Source organism: Polyodon spathula, chromosome 11 (genome assembly GCF_017654505.1).
Source record: "Polyodon spathula isolate WHYD16114869_AA chromosome 11, ASM1765450v1, whole genome shotgun sequence".
In the NCBI taxonomy this organism is placed as follows: Eukaryota; Metazoa; Chordata; class Actinopteri; order Acipenseriformes; family Polyodontidae; genus Polyodon; species Polyodon spathula.
The window spans coordinates 38,483,531-38,509,985 of record NC_054544.1 but is presented as its reverse complement, the minus strand read 5'-3'; the positions used below and the strand labels follow the sequence as shown (position 1 = coordinate 38,509,985).

Sequence of the window (26,455 nt, the reverse complement as noted above, 5' to 3'; positions counted from 1 at the left end):
TTTCTCTCTAGTGTTAGTGGGTCTTCCTCTGTCACACACTTTAAATCCATTTAAAAGTCCCCCCCCACAATAGACAGGGGACCAACATAATTTTGCCCAGTTTAATTACATGGTGCATAAGCTTTAGATAATAGAATAATAATATCACAATAATTGCCTGTTGTTCAAAACCTACAATGAAAGCCAAGTATATATTTAACTAGTAGCACCATTTCAGATGCACAGAGAACCGGTACCCTGTAAGTACAACGTTAGATATAGGTCGTTTCTGCTTAAATGGGATATAACTCTGCCACTAATGTCACTTAAATGAGATACAGTATTTTCAATTGATGAACAGAGACCGCTTTTCAGAGTAAGACAGGTTCGCAAAGCACACTGAAGTGAGTAAGTGATTACGCTGTGACTTGCATAAACCACGTTGAACCCTTGAAGGAGCTGGAGTCCCCTGTGGTTTCTCAGGCTGCTGTTGCAAAGAAAGTTGGCGTGCCAACATTGCAAGTGTTGTGATAAGATGTAATTTCATTATTTTTTTCATTTCATGCAGAAATTAAAAAAAAAAAAAAAGTGGTTCATTTTGTTTAGGAATAAAAAAAAAAAACTTATATTTTAAATGATGTATTTAACATTTAATCAATGTGATTTCTTTCTTTTCATTTAAAAACCAAAAACTGTGAAGGTCATCTCAAATGCCTCTCATTTAATTGGGACAGTTGCTTTTTCTGACTATTTTTACAATCCCCCCAAACCCCCCGGTGTCCCAATAAAGTGGCGTTGACTGTAGTAATGTTGGAGAACTTGGTATTGGTAACTTGATCAGAAAATAGCCTCACAATCAATGGAATGCTTAATGAGACATTTTATTATTTTCAAATGCTGCAAAACCCCTGAAATACTGCAATGGGTTAAAAAAAAGGGACTTGGGGCACAAATTACCACCTATAAAGAGGTGCGATGAATTCCAGATAGCTCGCTATACCCCCAGTATACAGTAATATAACCATATTTCCATACGCAGTGTGCTACAGTGACTCCAAACAGGAGCACTGCTCAGAGTTCCAAGAGACAACTTCGACTTAAATCTGCAATACTGATGGACTGATAACCGTGGCAAGTCCCCAGATGAAATGTGCAGTACATAACACGGGGTTGTGGAGGTTTTGAACAGTTTGTTAAGAAAAGCAGAAAGAGAGAGAGAGAGAGAGAGAGAGAGAGAGAGAGAGAGAGAGAGAGAGAGAGAGAGAGGTAAAGTGATCATTTCTGATTATTCTCCTTACGAGCACACTTGAATAGCCTTGTAAATGTCAGAGATTAGTTGATAGGAGGGAGGGAGGCAGGGTGTTAAATCAGACAAAACAGACTAGGTGTGCAGTACAGTGCTAGAGCCTCTTATTTGTGTAAAGCACACTTGAGGTTGAAAGGAGGCTGAGGCACACAGCTGGCAGGGGGTGGACATCCACACACACACAGTCATCTCTGCACAGCACAGACAAAACCTCTCAGATGAGGCTTTAGATAAACTTTTCATAAATCTGAAATTTTTGATGTATGCAGATACGATGTTCAGCCAACAGGAACCAAGTTCAGGTTTAGAGAAGACTTTTAGGTGTTTCTTTACCTTCGATTTTTACAACAAAACAAAAAAAAAATGTCAGGCATATTCTAGTGTTGGAAATATTGCAAACAAATTTCAAGCAAGTTTCTCAAACCAAAATTGATGTGATGTTGTCGCTCTTCACATTGAGGATCGCTTAAAAAATAGCACTAAACTCTGGATTTCTGTCACTTTGGACGATTTGTGTATGTATGTTCAATATACAACCCCCCCCCCCTCTCTTCCTCATACAAGCTGGAGCTACTCACAAATAACAAGAAAATGGAAAACAATCTTTATTGAGACACAACACTGACAGAGAAACATCAGCTACAATGCATTACTTAAATAAAAATCCATTGTTCTATAATGGATCACTAAAGCCGTCTGTGGAATGATCCAATTGGCTGGAGGCAACAAGTGTTTAAGTAGCACTTCCTTTCACACGCAACCCAACCAAATGCAAAGATAATGATGTAAACCAATACAAAATCATTTTCTTCAGATTCAGATGACAAATTGATCTGTCCAGCAACACTGACATGCTAAAAGCAATACTATAATGAGACACAAACAAACAAAACACACAGTACATACATCCTATAGTTACTTTCTATTTCAAAATGGAAATCTTGGATAAGGTACAGCAAAAATATCATGAAAATTACACACTGTACACTACAGACAATACTGCTGCTTATATCACTAAATGGTCTGATGGAAATCAAACTGAACACAAGCAGAGATTTAAAAATCACTACAGGAACCACAAGTAACAGGGTGAAGGCTGGTCGAGAACCAGCGACCTTCCGGCTCTTCTTGGTTGGGAGTTCCACGCTGCCTCAGCAGAGTGGGACTTTATGGTAAAGGAATACCGCAGCTACCAATTTAAGTGGGCCAAAGTCCGAGTGGAAATGACATTAGTAGATTCACGCGACAAATGCATAAGGGAGGCAGCACCTGTGTTGAAAACTGGAAGACAATGGACGGCAAAGAAAGCTGTGGAAGATGCTAAGTCTGCCCTTCGAATCAGAGATATTGAGGCAAGTTCAGCAAGGAAAAGGAGGTTTTGGTCTCAGTTCAGCTCCTCCTACATTGCACAAGGCAACCCCAGCTCAACGGAGGAAGCTGGTAGTCAATGAGGTGCAAAAGCAGGAGGAGAGGATCAGGTGTGTAAAGGCCATTTCCCAGGCCAAGCAGGGAGAATGGATGACATGGGAGAGTGTGGAACAACACAAGATCAGTTTCTTCACCAGATCAGCATGTGATGTTCTCCCATCACCACAGAACCTAAACCTCTGGGTGGGTGAGGATCCCTCATGTCCTTTGTGTTCATCACCTGCAACATTAAGGCACATTTTGAGAGGATGTAAGGTAGGTCTTAGCCAAGGGCGGTTTACTTGGCACCATGACCAGGTGCTGCGAAGTTTGGCCTTAGCATTGGAAGACAAACTTAACCTGATCAATAAGTTACCACCAGTTCCATCAAAGCATTACACACAAAAGACAATATTCCTCCATCCAGGAGAGCAACCACCAAGAAAAGGTGTTAAAACCAAGCCTCGCCCAGGACAACTGGAAGCTGCTAGAGACTGGAAGATGCTGGCAAATGTTGGTCAACGGCTTATTTTTCCCCATCAGATTGCCACCACGAACCTTCGACCAGACATTGTCTTGTGGTCTGGATCAGCACGCCTTGTTCATCTGGTAGAGTTAACAGTGCCACGGGAAGATGCTGTGGATGAGGCGTATGAGAGGAAGAAACTTTGGTATGCTCAACTAGCTGCTGAAGCGGAACAGCGAGGATGGAGAGTCCGAGTTTACCCAGTGGAGGTGGATTGTTGAGGATTTGTTGCGCACTCTACAACCCGGTTTCTCAGAGACGTCGGGTTCAGTGGCCAAGAGCTGCGTCATACAGTGAAGAACTTATCTGAAGCAGCAGAAAGTAGCAGCAACTGGCTGTGGATGAGACGGAAAGATTCTGGATGGGGATCTCAAGCACAATAGAAAGAAAGCAACGCAAATGTACAGGTAAGTAAGCTGGGCTGAGCTGAGCGGAGGATGGAGGGGGGTGATGCTGGGATAGTTTGTACTGCATAACACAGCAAATGAAAGGCCACAACAATTCCTTTCATATTATGTAAGTTGCAACAGGATCAGATATACTATATGTGGTAGAGATGAGAATATATGTAAAATATATTTTTTTCCAAAATAATCATGTTTGGTCACTGATATATATAGTAATCATAGCTGGCTCAAAAAAACAAAACACTGTACCACTGAACATCAATATGAAATAAACATGGAGGCGAAACTGAGCTTCTAAGCTTTCCAACGATACCACCCCTTTCAGTCTAGCTGCTACAATGACGGCAACAGACTCCAAAAAAAAGTTGTGAACTCTGTCACATTATGAGAGGCTGAACTTCAGACGATCGTAGTTCCAGCTGGGAGTACCACATACACACACTGAATACGTCTTTAGAAAGCCCTGAGTCTGTACTTTTAAACAAGCCAGGTAGGTGGTTTTTGCGGTGCCCGAGTAATATGTGTGTAACCTTCGGTGCGCTGGCGCCCCAAAATCAATAGGGCTGAGTTAAAGAGAAAGTCACCGCTTGCAAAAATCACTTAATATCGTCTTTTTTTTTTTTTCAAAAACTGTTTCCTTACTGCAGATACTGCCGAGTTTCTATAATCCTTAAATAAAGCGGTTGAGAATCACTTACGAGAAAAAAAAGTCTCGCGGCACTTAAAATATCCAGCACTACCTTTATTATTTATTTATTTTAACCAGAACTACCCAGAAAGCGGCTGGTAATGCTTTCGTCACCGGCACCCACTTCCTTAGAGACTGTTGTAGTGTTTCAGGCATTCTAAATTGGGTGAAAAATACAGTAGTATTAAAATATTTCAGCGGGATTTTCCTGCACTGACAGTTGCAGATATGCGGCAGCAATTTGTACAGAAGCTAATGCAACTGTTTATTTCTTGGATATTTGCAGAGTAACACACCATTAAAATCTGTGCCTTTGAGATTTAAGAAGGACTTCTTCAGCGTTTCTACTGCCAACATGAACAACAATATAGTACATTATGCAGCTAGCTGACAACTGCCATCCAGCGTGCTTACAGTCAGTTTGGTACTTTAGATAAAAGATACCTTTGTCGACTCATCTCACAAATGCCTCACTGGACAGAAGCAACTTTGTAACTCGAGGGATATTTTTTTGGTGAAACTGAAGGTGTGATGGTACTGGATAAACAGGGATGAGGTATATACATAATCCATGCAGGCCACATCATTTGCACTATTTTGAGTATCAGCAGTTGTTACAATGCTTTTCAGTAAAATAAATATAGTATCGGCCATTATAGCTAATAAAATTAAATCTTAAAAACAGACTATGAAACTATTGGATGTGTACTGGGGAATGCTTTTAATGATTGTATTACAATTGGATTAGCAGTTCTCTGGCTGCACAGTAAATGGCGTACACACAAATGTATAGCTTCAGCTTTTAACTTCTTAAGATGCTTTTTTTTAACAAAAAGATATAGGCTAGGATGTGCAGGTTGTGTGTTTGCTAATGCCTATAAGCATTAGCACCAGCACCTTTCATTTGTTTTAGAAACCTGGAAAGCTAACAGCCGTTGACATCTGAACACCCAAGTTAATGAAGCCGCAGCTATCCCTACAGAGGGCAGTAAGAAAGCAATCAATTGATTTACGTTACCATGTTAAAATTAAGTCATGTTAATATGAACCATTTACATGCAGCAACATGTGTGATGAGCTTCCCCAGAAATACCGCCGGCTTAGCACTGAGACTGCTAACGCTTTTTCATTGCAACAAAAGAAAAAAAAGAAGGATTGGTTTCTGTTTGATCATTCAGCGAGGAATTTTATGCAAATGTCAGTTTCGATCCAGTGACGGTTTGGGAAAATCATATCCATCCCATCCCTATTGCATTTCAATTGGATGGCTTTGAAGTAATGGTGTACAATCCCTGAACAGCTGGCTGTAGAGGAGAAGCTCAGGGTCAAAGCAGTTATCAATCATCTTGCACGGAGCCTGAATTGCCTCAAGGCTGCCTTTTAAACACAGGGAAATATGGAGGGTCACTCACCCATGAACAAGATTGTTTGAGCTACATTAAGGTAAGCAGAGCAGCCACTGTCTTAATACACTGCAGTAGAATTAAATCCCAGCCCAGATATTTTAACTACAGGACAAGTACCTCTGTGAGCGCACCTCAATCCTAGCATGAACACCTCTGCCATGAAGTGCAGAGACCGACAAACTGAAAGGAGAGTTGAGTGGTGGTTTTAAAAATGTAGACTCTTCACTTGAAAATCAGAGCTGTATTTGAGCTCAGGCCCCCCTAAGGTACAAGGTCAATATTTGATCTGCAACAGCAATCCCCCTGTAATTATATTTTCTTTTTGTTGGTAGTTTTAGCTATCTGCAACAAAGATCTTACACACACACACATTACGGGAAAGCCAACTGTTAACTATTATCATATTTTACACACCACACCTAAAAAAAAACCCTATTGTGCTGCACTGCTTCATACATTTCCCACAGTAAACATGTCAAACAAGATCACAGTGCTCAGGCATTTGGAGACCAAAAGAAAAGGTCAATATGTGGGTCAGCTTCACCACAGCCAAGTATCAGAAGGTCAAGAAAACAACTGCTTGAAATGTGAGTCTAACCTTTCAGTGAACAGGCTGGCAAACAAAACAGGATCCTGCGCTTTCCTGTAAAGCAATACTGGCCAACTAGAAATAGCTACGCAAGATTACAATGCACGGTGCAATACCACCAGTCACACTCCCAAATATTACTTTTATTTTCATACCTTTAAAATAGATACATAAAATATGAAAACATTATGTTGTGTGTGTGTGTGTACACACAGTCCACAACAATACCCTCTCCATTGGATCCCAACTGTTTCTAGTGGAGGGTTGTAGCTATAGCAGGCATAGGTAGCGTAAAGCTAGAAGCAGTTCTCTGGATATCTCAATATACCAGAACACAATTCTCTTTGTGAACTGTAGTAAAAATAAAAGTAATCATTAGCCGATCTTAAGCTGGCTGCAAAAAAAAAAAGAAAATTGCTTTAATGTTTTTTTTTTTTTTTAAACAACAACTTGAGCTATATCCTGCACTCCCAGTATAAAAATAAAACTAAAGTAGTTTGAGGTTTGAAGAGTTCCGGCTGGTGTTCAAATTTTGAAATATCAGCTCACTCATACCAAATAAAAAGCTGATACAACAACAACAACAAACTTAGATTTTTTAATACAGCACATGTCCTAGAACATAAAGGTCTACCAGTCCTCAGATCCAACTTTGTCACGAACCAGGCAAAAACATGAATGGCCTAATATGGTAAATGCTTGCACACAACAAAAGTAGGTCATGTGTTTCATGCCCCGACAGTCTGTCACCGACAGGGACAAACACAGCTCTTAAGAATAAATACATCAAATAATACATTTCAAAACCGGAAAGCTTTTCTCAGACATTGAGAAAATTACAAAGAGCTCTTCGTACATATGAAGACAATGTAAAAATAGAATACACATCTTCCTCAGTTTGCAGTCTTGCAATTAAGTATTAGTACAGTATGCAGTCCCAGTAGCTTTAATTTCATGTGACAAGGCTTCAAACCAGTGTTCAGTAATACCAAAAGAGAGTTATACAAAGATAGGTGACTGTCATTGAAGGCATTAGGTCGAAATGTTGACTTAGTTTTGTATGTTACGCTTCAGAAGTTAAGATTTAGTGTTTGAAGGTCTAAATAGAATGTATTAAATGATCCATTTATTCTGACATAACCTAGGACATTAAAGATCAAGTACCCTGTGATACAGCAATAACTTAGAACAAAACACCCTACATGTATTTGCAATTTTATTTATCTATATAGAGAAAGAAAGTGGATTCCACGTTCCTATGGGTCCAGCACACAGGAAGTATCTCCGCTCCGCCTTAAGGGGACGTGCTGTGATTCAGCCTCTCCTTAGTCCCCCCCGCACGTTTTCAAAGTGCATGGATGCCATCCTAGCTCCCTTGCGGCTGCAAGTGATCAGGGTGATGAATTACCTTGACAACTGGTTGATCTGCCCAGTCGCAGGGAGCAGTGGCCCACACAGCTATTTGTGATGAACCATCTGTTTGAGTCTGGGTCTCACCCTCAACGATGCCAGAGCCAATTAATAGCAAGCCTACCTGTCGGACGACAGAGGAGCTGCCATTTGCAACTGCCTGGCCCTGTTCAACAAGGGTTCACAGTGCAATGGATGTAGTGTTAAAAACTATTGGGTCTGATGGCCAAGGCTTCATCACCCACCCAACTAAGGTTACTCGACAAGAGCCCGATCCAAGTGTGGCTCAGTGCATTCAGCTGCACACTATGAGCCACCGTCAGCTGACTGTGTCTCGCTTATGCTGGGAAGCTCTATGCTGTTTGCCACACCCCCATAGATTCTATGTGCATTTTTTGGCTACCCGTTTCCTCAAAAGGCACAGCGATTACGCCCTGCTAGGAGGACTGTTCTCACCGAATGGAGCCTTGATATTGTACTAGAGGCTCTCACAAAGGCCCCGTTTGAGCCCTTACACGCCACAGAGCTCAAATACCTGTCTATGAAGACAGCCTTCCTCTTGGCTATCTCCTCCACTAAGTGGATCAGTGAGTGGCAGGCGCCGTCTGTACACAGCTCCTGCATGCGTATTTGGGAGGATGACAGCAGGGTGTCTCTGAGCACCAACCCTGCTTTCATCCTCAAGGTGATCACTTCCACATTAATCAGTCTGTGGAACTGGAGTCTTTTCATTCGCCTCTGTTTGCTTCAATGGAGGATGAGAGATTGAATTTCTGCGTATAATGGTGCTGGCTTGCCCCCACCTGGTAGGTTAGCCGCACACTCTACTAGAGGGTTGGCTACATCTTGAGCCCTTTTCAAGGGCGCCTCGATGTCTGACATCTGTACTGTGGCTAGCTGGGCTACGGCGCATACTTTCTCCAGGTTCTGCCATATTAATGTGGTAGACCCTGCTTTGCCTTCTGTAGGCACAAGGGGCCTTAAAAGTTATAAATTCTCACCGCTAACCCCTGGGTTAGACAGTGTTGTGCATCCCTCAATTGCTGCCATTCCTTTTCCCTCGCGACGGCTTTGGTATAGGTTATCCCATACCTAATGTAGTGGTGGTCGTCTTTGAATTGAAAGGGAATGTTACCTTTAACTTACCGTAACCCTGGTTCCCTGAAAGAGAAGACGACCACCACCCATGAGGTCACTTCAGTCGCCCTCACGTGTTAGATGGAAAAAAAGAGGAGACTCTTCCTGTGAGTGACGGTTTATTCCCTTGGTAGGCTGGACCGAGTGCGTCATCACGGGAAGTGGCCTTTCGGCACCTCTGGTATAGAGCTCAGCAATACCTACTCGAAGGGCAGGAATATCCAATACCTATCTGGTGGTGGTCGTCTTCTCTTTCAGAGAACCAGGGTTACGGTAGGTAACCTAACGTTCTATGTCGTTATCTGTTTCTCTGACATACGAATGTACCAGCTTTACATGTTTTTTTATTTATTTTTAAATCGTATTCTCATTTTGTTGATTAATGAACATTTCTGTACTGTGGCCGTTGTTGAGTGATTGAAAACGAGACATTTTGTGTTTGAATTGAAAGTGACGGTCTTGAGGTCTTGAATGGGTCAAAGTTCAAGTATACTTTCCTCTAGAGGAATTACCACTTTTTTACATCACTACTATGGTATCATGCCTTTTTTTAAAAAAAAAATTTAGAATGTCTCAGGATGCAAATATAGCTTTCATTCATGTGTGTGGGGTCACAAGAAAGAAATAATCTTTAACACCACATACAAAAGGGGGATCTGTGGGTGATTGTAAACGTGGATATTATGGAAACCATCATTCTCCACAAAATAAAAAGCTGTGAATACACATTCGCTGCTTCCCATCAATGTGAATCACTACACCTTTCAATTCAGAGTGGTTGTACTGGGCTACTTTACTGTGCAGATGTGACCATATGACTCATTCATTTGAAAACATATGTATATAAAGTTATAGTATGTTTTTTTTTTGTTTGTCCCCGAAATCCATTTGAAAACAGTCTGTGGTAAATCCCTTTAGCCAGTACTGGTTGTCAAAGATTTGGTTCTGAAGTTGCACAACAGCGCGCACACCCTCCTCACTGGTAGAGAACACAGTTCTCTAATAATGAGGAACTGAACATCCCGGCTTGTAAAGTATTTATTGCTGTCCTGGGATCAGACTGCCAGAGCATTCGATTCAGGGAATGCAGCCCCATATGTGCTTAAAAGCAACAGTCAATTACTTCATACTTCAATCAACTTCATTTCAGAAAATCCTGTGGGCACACACTGTAAACTAATTTTAAAAACATTTTTACAAAGTGTACCGCTATAGCCAAAGCTGAACGTACGAAAACAACATATGAACAAATACAACAAAACTAACTAAAGGAAAATCACATTTTTATGTAATTTCTGAATCATAAATAAATGAATGTTAAGACATTCCACCTGTTTTGTTCAACCTACGTTTTCTTTTTGAACAATCTCCATGGTTACAGCGATGCAAACAGTGCCCACAACATAACTCAGGAGACTGAGCACACAACTGGAAAAAAACTGGAACATTTATGTTCATGAATACAGCTACTTAAATATGTCTACACAATTATATTTAAAATAATCAATTCCAGTGTAAATTGTTATTATTATAGCACATCACAATTAACACATGCAGTACACATACCAGGCCACCACAATAAAAAAAAGTGACATATATCCGTATTTTGGATTATTTATCAACAAATATATTTATATTTAATATATTTAAATCATACTAACAATAATAAAAGATAATAGTTTGGGAAAACTGAAAAGTGTTTCTAAAATACTCTAAAATGATACACTGTAACCTCTGCTCTTCCCAACTCTAAAACAAGAACCTGGAATTACTTTCTATACTGCAACAGTGAAACTAGTAGAGAGAGAGAGAGAGAGAGAGCGAGCGAGCGAGCGAGAGAGAGAGAGAATACTTGGTTTCTGGTATTTAAAATGTTTATGAATAACATTAAAACCATGTGGCTACCAAACAGCCACACACACAGTACAGCGAGTTGTGATAATGCATGTCACTAGAACCTGCTTAAACACACACCTACAAATACAATAGCCTTAACTTTATAACTTTCTGCAACAATTCCATTGCCAAAGCCATGTGGCTGAAGCGTTGAGCTCACAATTTCCATAACGTCTGAAGAGCTTTTTTCTTTTTTTTTTTTTTTTTTTTTTTATAATAGTTTATTAATAGTCAGTACTGTCTTAGTCTGACTGGGATCTAACGGTATAACTATAAACTGCTATATATATATATATATATATATATATATATATATATATATATATATATATATATATATATATAAAACGGATAAAAAAACGTTGCCTATTTACACTATACAAGATCATCATTCAAAAACACATAGGATTGAGAAACAGTTTCCAAGTACATCACTGCAACATTACAACAATACACGGGGAACCTAATGCAATTCAACATATTAATACTAATTTTAGGAGAAATAAATACGATATAGCCGCCTTTACATAACAAACATGTAACTATTCCTGAAACAATAAGCACGTTGACAGCGTTTACAACTATGTGACAGAGCTATAGAACACAAATCCTAAAGATGCAGAATACAGTAGTGTTGCAAAGCATCGTTTCTCGCGCAAGTCATTAATCGTGACAGCCAAAGACTTGCTTACGTGCGTGACAAAGCAGCATGTTACTGAAAATGTTGAAAAGCTTACCTTTGTCGTAACAATACATAGGCAGTCCATTATTCTAAGCAGAGCTGCTGCTTCTCAGCATTTCATTGTAATGCATATACGCGCCTTTCTAATGCACTAGGGAGGCAATGGCAGCGTCTCAATTAACGAGTTAACAAAATAAAAGAACAATAAATAATAAAACAACAACAATAATTCACAAGTTGCAGGTCAGGAGAGGGATTATCAATGTTCCTTTTGTAGTATCCAGAGTCTGCATCAGTTCATGTCGCTCAGCAGTAATATGGTGAACTGATACTGCTGCCTCTTTTCATCTATTTATCCCAACTTGCAGACAGTGTAAATAAAAAAATGCTCCAGCCCAATCACATGTATGCTGCCAGCTTCATTACCCCTCAGATCCACTCGCTTCTTACAGCACCACATGGACGGGGAAATAAACGCGAAAATTCGAAATGCGAGTACAAAAACTTCGCAAAATGTTGATCTTGCAACTGTAAACCTGCAAAACTCAAACTTCATCTATTAGTTTCCAACCGATATAAAACTTATTGGGGATTAGCGCCTGGACCGCTGTTAAGAAAAAAAGCAATGCCACTCAAAATCTGCAGCCTGCAAACAGTGTAATTGACTTTCTTGGTCAGTAATGAATGGAATATTCCATTCGTAAATGCTGGGAGAGGGGTGCTGGAAAAAGAAAACATATACCAGTGGGCTTAACAGAATAACAGGCTTTATAAATCTGAAACCCGCACAATGAATCCCACGGCTGAGATCAGAAAACATTTAACATGGTTTAGCCTCCTCCACCTCTTATGAATGTCAGATCCCTGACTTCGAATTCCGCCTCGCGAGTTACGCATCACAGATGGATGAATCAGACAAGCAGCGAAACAACCACAACAGTTTACTTTCAGATCAGTTATTAAGAGTTACCAATAATAATGTGACGACAATGGATGGACAGAAATGTGTAGCTTACTACAGTATGCATCATAATGACGATGTATCTAAATGGATACTCAACTCTAGCCTTTTATTTTAATTGCAGAATAACGCAGAATTTTTTTTTTTTAAATCGGAGAATTTCGTGTGGTTTTTTTGTTTGTTTGTTTTTTATTTTATCTTATTGCGCAAAACTAGTATCCCGGATAAGGACGTTTGCTACATTCATATCGTGCAGTCTCTTAACATAAAACAGTTTACGTTGACGTCAGCATTGCTCCCCTGTTGAAAGCTGGTTGCTGCAGGATCACTCTGAAGCTTCCCCCACCAAAACAACGTGTTTGTTACAAACAATATTTTCTATACAGCAGAAAAGTTAGCTTAAAAAGTACAGTCAAGTGTTGCATAAGCTATAATTTTAGGATTGAGACAATTAAAAAAAAAAAAAAAAAAAAACTATATGAACATGACCTAGGCCTTATTTATCATATAAATCACAGCAACTAATTGTTATCGCAAAAGTCTATCAGTAGCCCGAATAGTGTAAAGTATATGGAAAACTGTAAATAAGGTACGTCATTCAATATGTCAACGAAACATTATTCAGCACATTTCAATTCGACATCATGAAGAAAAATACCCAAGCATTTAAATCTTTCAGGGGATTAGCATAGAATCTACTACCCAGTACCTGGATCATCGCTGTATATCCTATTTTTAAAACATACATATCAGAGACAATTTATGGTGGATTTTTAACTTCAAACCAGCAAATTGTATAGGTGGTCTGTAGTTTATTTGAAGAAATCAAGCCTTAAGTACCCATTATTTCAAATACAATACAGACTACCAGACTGTCAAGGCAAAAATGTGGAAAATGTACACAATGCTGCACCTTAGCACAGCCTTCTTTTCAGATAAACTCGTAATAACTTACAGAATACAGATACCTGCATAATGTGTGGAGTACCCCAATGTCAATACACTTCATTTTTTCACTATGTATTAAATATTTAAAAAAGGCACGAATAACTATAATGCCATAACGCATTTAGGAATATGCCAGAAAATTACAAAGTTGGAATGTGTGTGCTGATGTGATTCAGAGCACTGGAGAATTCCCAGTAGTAGTAATCCAGGGTTAGAGCTAACAGAACTGACAGCAGCATAGAAAGAAGGGGCTAATGTACAACTCTGTTATATAAACAGGGAATAAACAAAAAGTACACCAAGGAACCTAATATCTACATTAAACACAATATTAAAAACACAATACAATTAAAATGTTTGCGTGGGGCTACTATAGCCAAGCAGAAACATACCTGCAAATAAACTATGTTGAACTCTGTTCACATCACGATATGCATGTCAGTGTCCATTTTATGTTTCTCATATTCCCAATACTGTGTCTGAATAAACAAACTGGATCATCAACAGGGGCTGTTTTCTGATAAAGTACAGACACTTTACACACACACGGTAATCATATTTTTTTTGTATAAAACTGAACATGATTGCAGGTCACTGCAGTTTAAAAAAAGCACACCCCGCAGTAAATTGTATGTGCATTGGAAAATGCACCACTGTGATCTAACGTCTGCTTAACAATTCTGTAGCTGGTGGACAGAAATTTGCATTGGACACCCTGCCTTGCAGTTATGGAATTATATTACAGTACTGTAATGTGTATACTAAACATCAATATTAAACTCTGAAATTAAAAACTTGACTCCACCATTGATATCCATCACATGGTTTACAATTTCTTGACACTAAGCAATCCATTTGATATAGTAGTGTCAGGTGATTAAAAACAAATAAATAAAATAACTAGTAACTATGGTAAAAGGACACGTTTGCCTACAAAGCTGCTGTGTAGACAAACATACTTTTTTTCTAAATTTAGTTATCTTGCTGAAAAAAATGTTCTCCAAAGATTAATTATAACAGGTTGCAAGGCATTTTAAGATCAGGGTTATGCAAAATCACTTCCTGAATTGCAATTGACTAGGACATACAAACAAGCAAGCGCCTAGTATCCAACACCGCTGCGTAATGTTGATAAACTAAAAGAACAGTCCTGCTGTCCTTTAGGCCACTGATAATGTGCAAGACAGATGCACTTCTAGGACTGGATTCCTTCATCTGAAAATGCATGTTCATAACTATTATTAAAGTTTATAACTAGTATACAAGTATTACATTCCAATTGCTTGCTGTCTGTTGTCCTGAAGAGGTAACCCCACAGCAAAATAATAATAATAATAATAATAATAATACATACATACATATGTTGTTATAGCACTCTTCTCCAATACTACATCTAAAAAAATTGCTAAATCTTGATTAATAATTTAATTACAGTGTACTTTAATAAAGTCACTTCCCTCACAAGAGGCAGATGAGCCTTTTTAAAAATGCTGCCTGAAGCTGCTCCAAGCCAATTTCCAGTAACATTTATTTAGGACAGCTGTTTTTATATAGCAGAATTTATCAAACAGATTAAACGTCTCTTTTTTTTTAAATAAGAAAATTACAACAATAAATTTGTCCTACTTAGTAAACAATTATTTAACTAAAAGTTCAGCTCACTGCAGTGTTCACTCACTGGCCAAAAAACTAGAAAATCACAGTCTGCGATGTATATAAAAAGGTATGTGGTTATGCGACATGTGTGATTCACTTACAACTATTAGAGTTGTGTGCAGCTATTCAGCGACGGTTGTGGGAAAGCTGAAGAATTTGGCTTTGGGAATTATGGTGAGTGCCCATGAAACCATCTCATCCCACAAAACCATAGCCAACAATATCTCCCGGTGTTTCTCCCACTACTGGAGAGTCAACTCCAGTGGCAAGCAGGTCATGATGCATCAAGTCCTCAGACATGTCCAGCATATTATGAAGCAACAGACATGCTATTAGCGTCCCAGATCAAAAACCTTCAAAACACATGACAAGCCACACCTGGTTCCCCTCAATGTGCCAGCAGCATTTTCTTTGGTCAGTCAGTGTACAGATATACTTTAGGGATTTCTATTCATTCCCAGCTTTACAGGGAGATGAGACTGAAGCACGAAATAGAATCACGGAGCTAACTCTGTCCTTCCTTCTCTTCTTATTCACCATGTTCTAACTTCTAGGCTACAAGGCCCCCATGATCTTCGCTACAGACTAAATTGGCAGGCTATGCCTTTGTGCAATGCCTCTGCACTGTTCAGGGAAGTTGCAGGGGCCATTCTTAACCTTTCAAGCTTCAATAACATGGTTTCCAAGACTACCCAATAAAGTAAGCTAATCACACTTGGTATTAGATCTCTGTCGATTTTAATTTGAAGGTAGTAAAATAAACTAGTTAAATGTCTTCTCTGACACTCCATAGAAAATAATTGCACCAATTAAAAATCCTACGGCTTAGGTTTCAAGATTTACTGGACATGTACAAACCTCTTTTTGCCTTTATTATTTTGACAGCAGTGGATTTTTTTGTTCAACTAAAAAAAGATTTAAAAGAGTAACTGAATTGTGAAATATATAAAAAAAAAAAAATGAACGGCAAGGATTGCCAGTAACACAGTACACCAAACAGTTTTAAAGCAATAAAGAGTTTTTTCACCAACATTACCCAGAAGATAAACTTGAAATTATAGAAGCTTTGAAACCACTTTACAGTTCCATGTTCCTCTCCACTCCCTGAATATAATCCAGAAACAGTTCTACTTTATGCTTTCAACTGCAGGAAACACATGTCAGCCTAAACCACATGACTCTAATTTTCCAAAAAAAGATTTCATTAGACCATTCAGGGTTTGTATCAACTAGGCTCTGTAATATATCTAAAAAAAGCAAGCCAATTTTAAACAGCAAAGGCATCACTGTGGATATCAGAACTATTTTATTTATGCCTAATTTCTTCCTATACTTTTTATAATGCACAGTCTTGCCTTTGAAATAATACATCAGGTTTCTCTCACAATAGTACAGGCGGATCAGGAATTGTTACATAAAGTACACTAATTTTTTTTTTTTAAATAAATTTAGAATCTCCAATTTTTTTGTTGGAAAACATGGAACGAGAGTTGATTAGCAGTTTGCTACGCATGTGGACTGGCAGAGCTATATTGGTGTTCTTTTCTGAAAAGAGACTAATATTGCAGATAGCATGGTTCAAATTGCATGTACTGCTAACAATTGATAGAGCCCTTGCGTCTACAAGCTTCTTGCCCAGCACTGACTGCAAGCTAACAAGATAACAATGCTGTGGACCAGAAGGGGCCAGGCTCTAAGACTTTTGGAATGCCCAGCAGAGACTGCCACTGGACTCAAAGGGTCCCAAGCAATAGAGAAATAGGAACAAGGAAGATGACAAAAAACAGATGGACCTTTTTGGGCACCAGGGGTCTGAAGAGGAATGCACCAAGTTCAGAGGTCATCACACTAGACTACACACACACACTAAATTAAATACATATAGTAAATGGTAACAGAATTATGTGTTGTACCTTTGCTATTGATTAAGTGTCAGAGAAAGAGGAGGTGGACCATCTATACAGAGGGGTATTTAATGTCATGTAAAAATTGTAAGAACGAGTAATCTTTGTCCTGCACCTGGGACCAGACTCCCTGCATATTTCAATAAACTTAACAACTGACTGAAGAAAAGGACTCTGTGCGTTTTCTTGAATCTACTTACTCACCACCACCATTTTTTTTAAGTTACATCAATTTTACCCACAATTTTCTCCCAATTACTATTTTTCTCCTTCACCGTCACGATTCCCCACAGAGCTCAGCGACTCGAGGCTCAGTGGGCGACCTCTGATCCCACGGGCAAATCTGGTGAATCAAGAGTGGATGTGTGCAGGCTACCCAATTACAGTAAAGGAAGAGGACAGTAAGCTGTCAACTCCCATCCCTTTAGTGGCTTCTTGATCGTCACTGGTCTGTATCTAAATATCCCAAATGAATTTAATCACACCAAGCCTGTTGGGATTCATCTGACATCTGCACAGCTGTTGCATTTCTTGTAGAACATAGGAATATGAATAAAATTATCCATGTTCATATTGTTTTTATAAAAGGCCCAATTAAAGCTATAAAACATGTCAGCTCAATGAATATATAAATAAATAAAAAGATGCCGCCCTGCACTCCCACCCCTGGCGTGTTGCCCTTACTGGCCTACAGTTATGTCCTCTCACCCATGTTTGCAGTTGGGCCACAAGTGCACTTTCTTTTCATCTGTTGAGGTTCAATGGACCCTATTCACAAACAACTCAGTTTGGCTTTACAACCCTTTAAAACGGTTCCATGATTTGCAAACTTAATTTAATAAACCCTCATGCATGAAATATTCAAATTAATTGAAAACAGGTAGTTCTGGAGACAAATATACTTTTAATAGATTTTTTCCCATTGCTTTATATGGGGGGTGGGGTGGGGTAGAATCCTCCCCCTCATATCACGCATTTGTATGATTTCATGTGTCCTCATATAAAAGACGAGGTGTGGATGCCCCTTTTTGTTAGACCATTGTAAAACTACAAAGAGTCAAGTGCCTGCTTACAAATGGATGCCACAGGCAGCAGATATACTGCCACTTTTTTTCTAACCTAAATAATGTAGCTAGGGTAAGGCTGAACAGTGCCGTACAGCCTAGAGCTGATATTACATCTTGACTATATTTAACTGAATTTCATAATTACAGGTGAATAATGGATAAGTCCCACATGGCTTGAAACACTCCAGCCCTGCAGTGCTAGTTTTCAGAACTCAATTAGGTTGTTATTTAAAATGATCATTCATAATTGCACTTGTATGGAATCTGCATTGTTCCTTGCTTATACCTGTATGAATGACTCCAATTAGTAAACACAGACTCCGGTTGGACTTATTTGTGCTGTGAATCAGTTCAGAGCAGATTTTTAATGCTATATGCTGGGCTTCTGTTTTTCTGTTTTTCGGTTTTTATTAATTTCATTTTTCAGGACTTTCACTTTTTATATACTGTATGAAATTATTGTTTTTGGTTACTTTGCAAAATGTGTGGGTGTTTTTTTTTTCTGTCAAAATATGTATTGTAGTAACTCAAGAGTACTTGCACACTACCTTCTTTCCTTCGCTGTCTTCCACAACGAAATCCTTATGGTCACGGGCACATTCTTCTGGGTTTTTTGTGTGTAATGTTAAATCCCGCAAACAAGTCTCCACCCCTAATTTTAAGTCTCCAACAGAAATATAGGAATGTGCTGCCATTCAGTAGTTAGATGGGTTTAAAGTATCTATCATTGATTCGTTCTGAAGTCAGGCAGGAGGAACATTGTCCAGCTGCACGATTGTTCATTTCTGAGCACTACATTTACAAGCACCAAATTTTAAAATATCAATTTATTACACTTTTTTTGTTATAGTATATGAACAAATACATGTATTTGAAGGTATCAAATTTAAAAAAATTATCCATTCTAAATAAGTTTTAGAAGGTTTGTTCTCAAAAGAGAAACTAAATAACTAAATAAATAAGATTCACTGCAACATTATCTGGATTCAATGGGTGTCAACCTGTGAAGGTCAGTAGAAAATGAGAAAACATGCATGGGAAAATAAATTCAACAGGTTTCACAAATGTGAAAATCTACGGAACAGAACCTGGAATACTGTGAAGATTCAGATCAAGGTTTTGAAAACCTCCTGCAAACCAGTGGATCTTCAAAGATAAGCCTTTCAACAGAGCCATGAGTACCAAGGTCTGAAAATTGACATTGGAACCACATATATGGTCTTTAGAAAATAAAAGACGCACACAATGGTATGGACTTCACTAAACATTGAAGATGAATTTGATGTCAGAAGTAGGTTTGCAAACCATCTCAAACTGAAAGAAGTGAGTTACACCACTGGACATGCTCTGATGGAAGAGAAATTCACTGTTGAATTACTTACTTGACTGGCCTGAGAAGGAAAAGCATTTCCTAGAACATGAAGTATTTCATTTAGAAGAGAACTCTCCTAAAGAAGCAATGTTTTCAAAAGGGAGAAAAGACAAAAAGATTCAGTTTTGATTGGAGGCTTATTTCTGCTAAAATACATCTGCTGTTGGTGTACAGCATAACACGACCTGCGTCAAGGTCTATGTTACTGCATCGTCACAGTGGCACATATCACCTTTATTTAAAGTCATTACAAGAAGGAGCTTTATGAAAACCAACAACTCAAGCACTGTGTCTCTATAGTGTATTTTGAATATTAAAAATGTCCATTTAAGTAAATGCCACGTTTGGTCCCCTTTTTACTTAAAAGGAAACAGCATTTAGATCAATTGATGTGACCCCTGTGTTATTCCAAGAGATCAAAGTATTGGTAAGTTACTTAATGGTAGACATAGAACTGAAATTTCATACGTGGAACCCTCCAAGCACAGTGACTTTCACTGATGGCACCAATTTACAAGACCATTAGTTAAAGGGTTACAGATCACATGTACAATACTGCAGCCTTGAGACATAATGTAACATGCAAGGAAGAAAATTAGGTCTGGAACTCCTTGCTCATTAATGGAAATAAAACTCTCTTTACATAGAAGCATGATCCATTCCTGGTTTTTAAGCAGAACTTTATTGGGCATGTGTGAGCCATAGAAGTCACAGAGTCAGGCTTGGTTCTAAAACAAAGAATGTGCTGCTATTGTCTTTTAGCATGTTTGAAGCATTTACCAGCAGTCTGATGCAGGTTAAGATGTTCTCGTTCTAGATCTCTGAAAATGCTGAACTCACTTAACAAATGCTTAAGGCTTTAAGTTGCAAAATACAACACAAATTCAGCATTGTTTATAAAAAATACATTAGAGATTTATTTTTTTTTTTTTTTTAATCCTATAAACTTAACACATGTAAACCAACTAAATATTGTAGGCAACTATCTTTATTGTTGCAGACAAATGGTGGTTTTGCCGTATTTCCATTGTTCATACAAATGATAAAAAATACAATAAAATTGGATGACAAAAAAAAAAAAAAAAAAAAGACTCCACACGAAACAAAATGATTATATACTGATGATTAAGTTCCATTCAGAAGCTGTAACAACACCACACAAATCGTCTGTGACGCATTGACGAAGAGTTGCAAAACAGCCAAATTCCAAGAAGAAAACTTGGTGTATTTGACAATGAATCACACCAGCAACATTTTTCTGGATTTTTTATTTTTTTTGGTTTAGTATCTCTATTGAGTGAGTTGCATTTTAAAGTGGGTGACTGAGGTTACGGTGATTAAATCACCATTCCTGAAGAGAACCAAGGCTGAAGACAAGGTCCTGCCTGGCAGTGCAACATGACTCTGCTTTGTTTGGTCAACAGTGTTGTGACAGATTGAGATAATTTTCTAAAAGCAGCATTTCAGTGATCCTGCAAAATGCCTAACACTGATCATTTATAAATTACACCTGTAGGGTAGCATAAAACTAGGGTACACTTCCGCATTTTGCAAAGCAACCGTGACGCAGTCAAGCTGCACAGTTAAATCAGCTGGGATGTGTAAGTCTTACTAAAATTCGTCTTGGCGTAACCCTGGCAGGAACAAATAAACAGCATCACTTACACCTACAGTAATTAAACTTTGTCTATTACTTCCTTTGCCAAAGAAACACCATATTAAAAAGGTGCAAGTCCTAAGACAAGCTCCATCCCCAACAGCATCTGGAATAAAAACATATAACAAATGGCATGCATACTAGTTTCTTACAAAGTGGTTCCCAAGATAAATAGTTGAAAACACTCAGTAGCGTGTGAAAGTCACTCCCCCATTCAGATTTCTGGCTCATCCTTTAGTGTTTGGAGAAGATCACTGGATATGAGCTGAACATCTCAAAATAGTACTGCAGTGGCATCCAGCTGCTTGTACAGTTGTGACAAACCACTATGTGTGTCCCAGTCATTATAACCTACTGTAGATTCTTATTTAACACAATTCACAGAAATAAAAAGGTAGCACAGAATAAGTTTCCCCCAGGGAGCATGGGTCCCAGAGGTAACAATTCAGGCAATATGTATAATTCAGAATTTATCCTCGTAAAGAAATAAGCTCATGTAAATGTTAATATTAAAACACATATACACAGTAGGTCCTGCAGTCTGCACAACTATCTGTGGAATTACTCTTGGGTAGAACACATTAAATATAATGCCTTGTGCTAGACAGCATTTCATTATAAATCAATTTACTGCACACCTTTTCTCTGGCATTCTAATCAGATACTGAATTAGTGCTGATTGGATTATACTACAATGAGCAAACATGTTTATCCTATTATTATAAATGATGCATAGTAACAAAATAGAAAAACAATCTGAATGATACCAGACTACTGTACAACTGGAAGCACCACTACATGGTTACACTTCAAATATACAGTACCTATAAAAAATCTACACCCCCTTGAACATTTCACATTTTGTTGTGTCAGTGCCTTAGAGTTTCATGAATTAATTTTTTTTCTCCCCCCCACTTATCTACACACCATACTCCACACTGTCAAGGGGAAAAAGGTTTACATATATATATATATATATATATATATATATATATATATATATATATATATATATATATATATATATATATATATATATATATATATATATATACATACACCACACACACACACACACACTGTGCAAAAGTTTTAGGCAGGTGTGAAAACAAAATTAACAAAAAACAATTAACAAAATGCAAAGTGAGTGAACAGAAGAAAAATCTACATCAAATCCATATTTGGTGTGACCACCCTTTGCCTTCAAAACAGCATCAATTCTTCTAGGTACACTTGCACAAAGTCAGGGATTTTGTAGGTATATAGTCAGGTGTATGATTAAACAATTATACCAAACAGGTGCTAATCATCATCAGTTCAATATGTAGGTTGAAACACAATCATTAACTGAAACAGAAACGGCCGTGTAGGAGGAATAAAACTGGGTGAGGAACAGCCAAACTCAGCTAACAAGGAGAGGTTGCTGAAGACAGTTTATTGTCAAAAGTCATACACCATGGCAAGACTGAGCACAGTAACAAGACACAAGGTAGTTATACTGCATCAGCAAGGTCTCTCCCAGGCAGAAATTTCAAGGCAGACAGGGGTTTCCAGATGTGCTGTCCAAGCTCTTTTGAAGAAGCACAAAGAAACGGGCAACGTTGAGGACCGTAGACACAGTGGTCAGCCAAGGAAACTTACTGCAGCAGATGAAAGACACATCATGCTTACTTCCCTTCGCAATCGGAAGATGTCCAGCAATGCCATCAGCTCAGAATTGGCAGAAAACAGTGGACCCTGGTACACCCATCTACTGTCCGGAGAAGTCTGGTCAGAAGTGGCCTTCATGTTAGACTTGCGGCCAAAAAGCCATACCTCCGACATGGAAACAAGGCCAAGCGACTCAACTCTGCACGAAAACACAGGAAATGGGGTGCAGAAAAATGGAAGCAGGTGCTCTGGGCTGTAGCAGAAAGCAGTTTGTTCGCCGAAGGGCTGGAGAGCGGTACACGAATGAGTGTCTGCAGGCATCACTGAAGCATGGTGGAGGTTCCTTGCAAGTTTGGGGCTACATTTCTGCAAATGGAGTTGGGGATTTGGTCAGAATTAATGGTCTACGTACAGGCAGATACTTATCCATCATGCAGTACCATTAGGGAGGCATCTGATTGGCTCCAAATTTAGTCTGCAGCATGACAACGACCCCAAACATACAGCGAAAGTCATTAAGAACTATCTTCAGCGTAAAGAAGAACAAGGAGTCCTGGAAGTGATGGTATGGCCCCCACAGAGCCCTGATCTCAACATCAAGTCTGTTTGGGATTACATGAAGAGAGAGAAGCAACTGAGGCTGCCTAAATCCACAGAAGAACTGTGGTTAGTTCTCCAAGATGTTTGGGCCAACCTACTTGCAGAGTTCCTTCAAAAACTGTGTGCAAGTGTACCTAGAAGAATTGATGCTGTTTTGAAGGCAAAGGGTGGTCACACCAAATTTTTTCACACCTGCCTAAAACTTTTGCACAGTACCTGTATATATATATATATATATATATATATATATATATATATATATATATATATATATATATATATATATATATATATATGTGTGTGTGTGTGTGTGCATATATATCTGTGTGTGTGTGTGTGTGTGTGTGTGTGTGTGTGTGTGTGTGTGTGTGTGTGTGTGTGTATATATATATATATATTAAATACAAAACTGAAAGATTATAGTTGGATAAGTCTCCACCCTCCCTGAGTTAATACTTGGTGGAAGCATCTTTGGCAGCAATTACAGCTGTGAGTCTGTTGGGATAGATCTCCACCAACTTTGCACACCTAGATTTGGCAATATTTGACCATTCTTCTTTACAAAACTGTTCAAACTCTGTCAAGTTCCTTGGGGAGCGTTGATGGACAGCGATCTTCAAGGTCATACCACAAATTTGATTGTAGGTCGGGGCTCTGACTGGGCCACTCAAGCACATTCACCTTTTTGTTCCTTAGCCACTCCAGTGTAGCTTTGGCTGTGTGCTTTGAGTCGTTGTCATGCTGAAAGGTGAACTTTCGTCCCAGTTTCAGCTTTCTTGCAGAGGGCAGCAGGTTTTCCTCAAGGTCTTGGCCATAAAAGCCTGTAGCTCTTGCAAAGTTGCCATTGGCCTCTTGGTAGCCTCTATGATCAGTCATCTTCTTGCTCGGTCACCCAGTTTGGAGGGATGGCCTGAACTAGGCAGGGTCTTGGTGGTGCCATACACCTTCCACTTCTTAATAATAGTCTTGACCGTGCTCCAAGGGATATTCAAGGCCTTTGATATTTTTTTATACCCATCCCCTGATCTGTGCCTTTTAACAACTTTGTCCCGGAGTTCTTTTGAAAGCGCCTTGGTGCTCATGGTTGAGTCTTTGCTTTGAAATGCACTGCCCAGCAGAGGGAACCTACAGGAACTGCTGACTTTATCCTGAAATCATGTGAATCACTACCATTTAACACAGGTGGAGGCCACTTAACTTGGTGTGTGATTCTGAAGGCAATTGGTTACACCGGAGCTAATTTAGGATTGCTATTACAAGGGGGGTGGACACTTATCCATCCAAGCTATTTCAATTTTTATTTTAAATTAATTTTCTACAAATTTCTAGAATATTTTTGTCACTTGGAAGTTGTGGGATAGGATGTGTAGATAAATGGCAAAAAAAAACTGTTTTCAATGCATTTTAATTCCAGGCTATAAGGCAACAAAAGGTGAAAATTTTCAGAGGGGGTGTAGACTTTCTATAGGCACTGTATGTAATGACCTCTCTTGCCATCCCAGTATGTTCACACAACCCAGCTTGGCGATTTCTACTCAGACAGATACATTAGCGAGACAACTCTGTCACAGCAATGGCAAGTGTTAGAAGGCAGAATGGGAAATTAACATTTTAAATAAATGGCACATTAATAACAAAGAAAAACAGACAGATAAATAAATAAATGGAAGTGCAAGCAATAACCACCAGGTAGTTCTTAATCTCTCACAATGCTCAGGTTTAGTCGGTTCTCCTTCTCCAGTGTCTATGTCACTTGTAAGGCTGAATGTCGTAAAAAGGCAACCAAATCTCTAAAACGACAAGTTAATCCTTAAATATAGAGCACAGCGCTCTCCAAACTCTGCAGGACCGAATATCAATTGTTCAGGTAGATTTATAAAGGTACAGTATAGAAAACTAAATGTTTGTTCAGGGGTTCATCCAGGCATAGCGCAATTAATTTTAATTTTAAATGTATTTAATAGTTAAGATATCCAACTTTGAAGATACACTGTAGTTTAACCTACAATTGTTGCAAATAACAGTAACAGCAGCAGCTAGTATTCAACTACGACGGCCTCAGAGGAATTTACAGAAGTCACAGAAAGCGATCAGTTTTTTTAAAATTTGAGGTACCCTGAATAATAAACATTTAAATGTTGATAAACTTGTGTAGTACACATTAGACAACAAATTGATTATTAACATCTACACTCAGTTTTCGTCCGTTTCCTTAGAGTTTGAAATCATAAAACAGATTTTCTGTACTTCATTTCAAATCACGCCTGACATGAGCTGCTGAGGCTACTGTAGGTCACTCAATTTTAAAGACCAGCAACTTAATCTGTCAAAAGCTTTTACCTCAGCAAAAGACATTTTGTGCAATGTTTTCATAAAATTATAAAACCCTACCCTTTTAACACATTACAGGTATTGTTTTTTTTTTTTTCATTATTTTTAAATCTGAAATGGCTGAAAGCAAAACTACATGGACAGCACCATTGGCTGACCGCAGCGCTGCTCTTACCTCTACACTCGGGCTAACGCTGCTGGGTAGTGGGTCTGAAGTCACGGTTGTGCTTGGAAGGCTGGAGAATTCCCACAAGTTTACAGGTGGTGTGGGTTCTATTGGCTTTGGAGATTCTCCGCATTTCTGATTGTCCAGTAAGGTCACTTCATAAAATTCCTGGATATCTGTGAAACAAAGAAAGCACCGTACTGTTACGTTGACATTTTCAAACCCGAGCAGCAGTCACAGTAAGTCACTGAAGTAAAGTAAAACTGCTGTGTATGGTTTCAACATAACCCCCACGCCCCCACACCCCCAAAAAAGGCTTGTGCGCCTTTAAAATCAGCCTAGTTGTTCATTGTTTTGTTAATCTGAACTTAAAGTGGATGAAGAGACAGCCGATCCCTTAGTTGACAAGAATCACGTAATATCTGCAAAAATATAGCAAAATGATAAGATGAATAAGACAAAAACACATACAGTGCAGTATATACATGGGTGCATATTGAGATCTTACCAATCCCCACTCCAAGACTAACTAGGTTTAAAAAGAAATAGATTACACACGTACAAAACTACACTTAGACCAACAGAAAGTCTTACAGGATCCCAAAGAGTGCTGAAAGGTTTAAAATACCTGACTGCATACCGTGGGCTTGGTTACAGAGACAAAAATAGGTTTTGGATCGCAGCAAATAAATAAATATTTTTAGGATAAA

At 38.7% G+C, this 26,455-nt stretch overlaps 1 protein-coding gene across 22 annotated transcripts in view; it reads right to left on the bottom strand.

Moving 5' to 3' along the window:
* dlg1b (discs large MAGUK scaffold protein 1b) overlaps nt 1–26,455 on the bottom strand; it is a 184,718-nt gene that overhangs the window by 137,696 nt on the left and 20,567 nt on the right. For 21 of the 22 annotated variants that reach the window (XM_041263435.1, XM_041263405.1, XM_041263408.1 and 18 more), the window contains exon 3: nt 25,755–25,921. In XM_041263435.1, the coding sequence (XP_041119369.1) occupies nt 25,755–25,921 (167 nt within the window). Of the gene's footprint in view, nt 1–11,488; nt 12,398–25,754; nt 25,922–26,455 lie in introns of those variants that run through there. The other variant, XM_041263431.1, reaches the window with a different exon arrangement.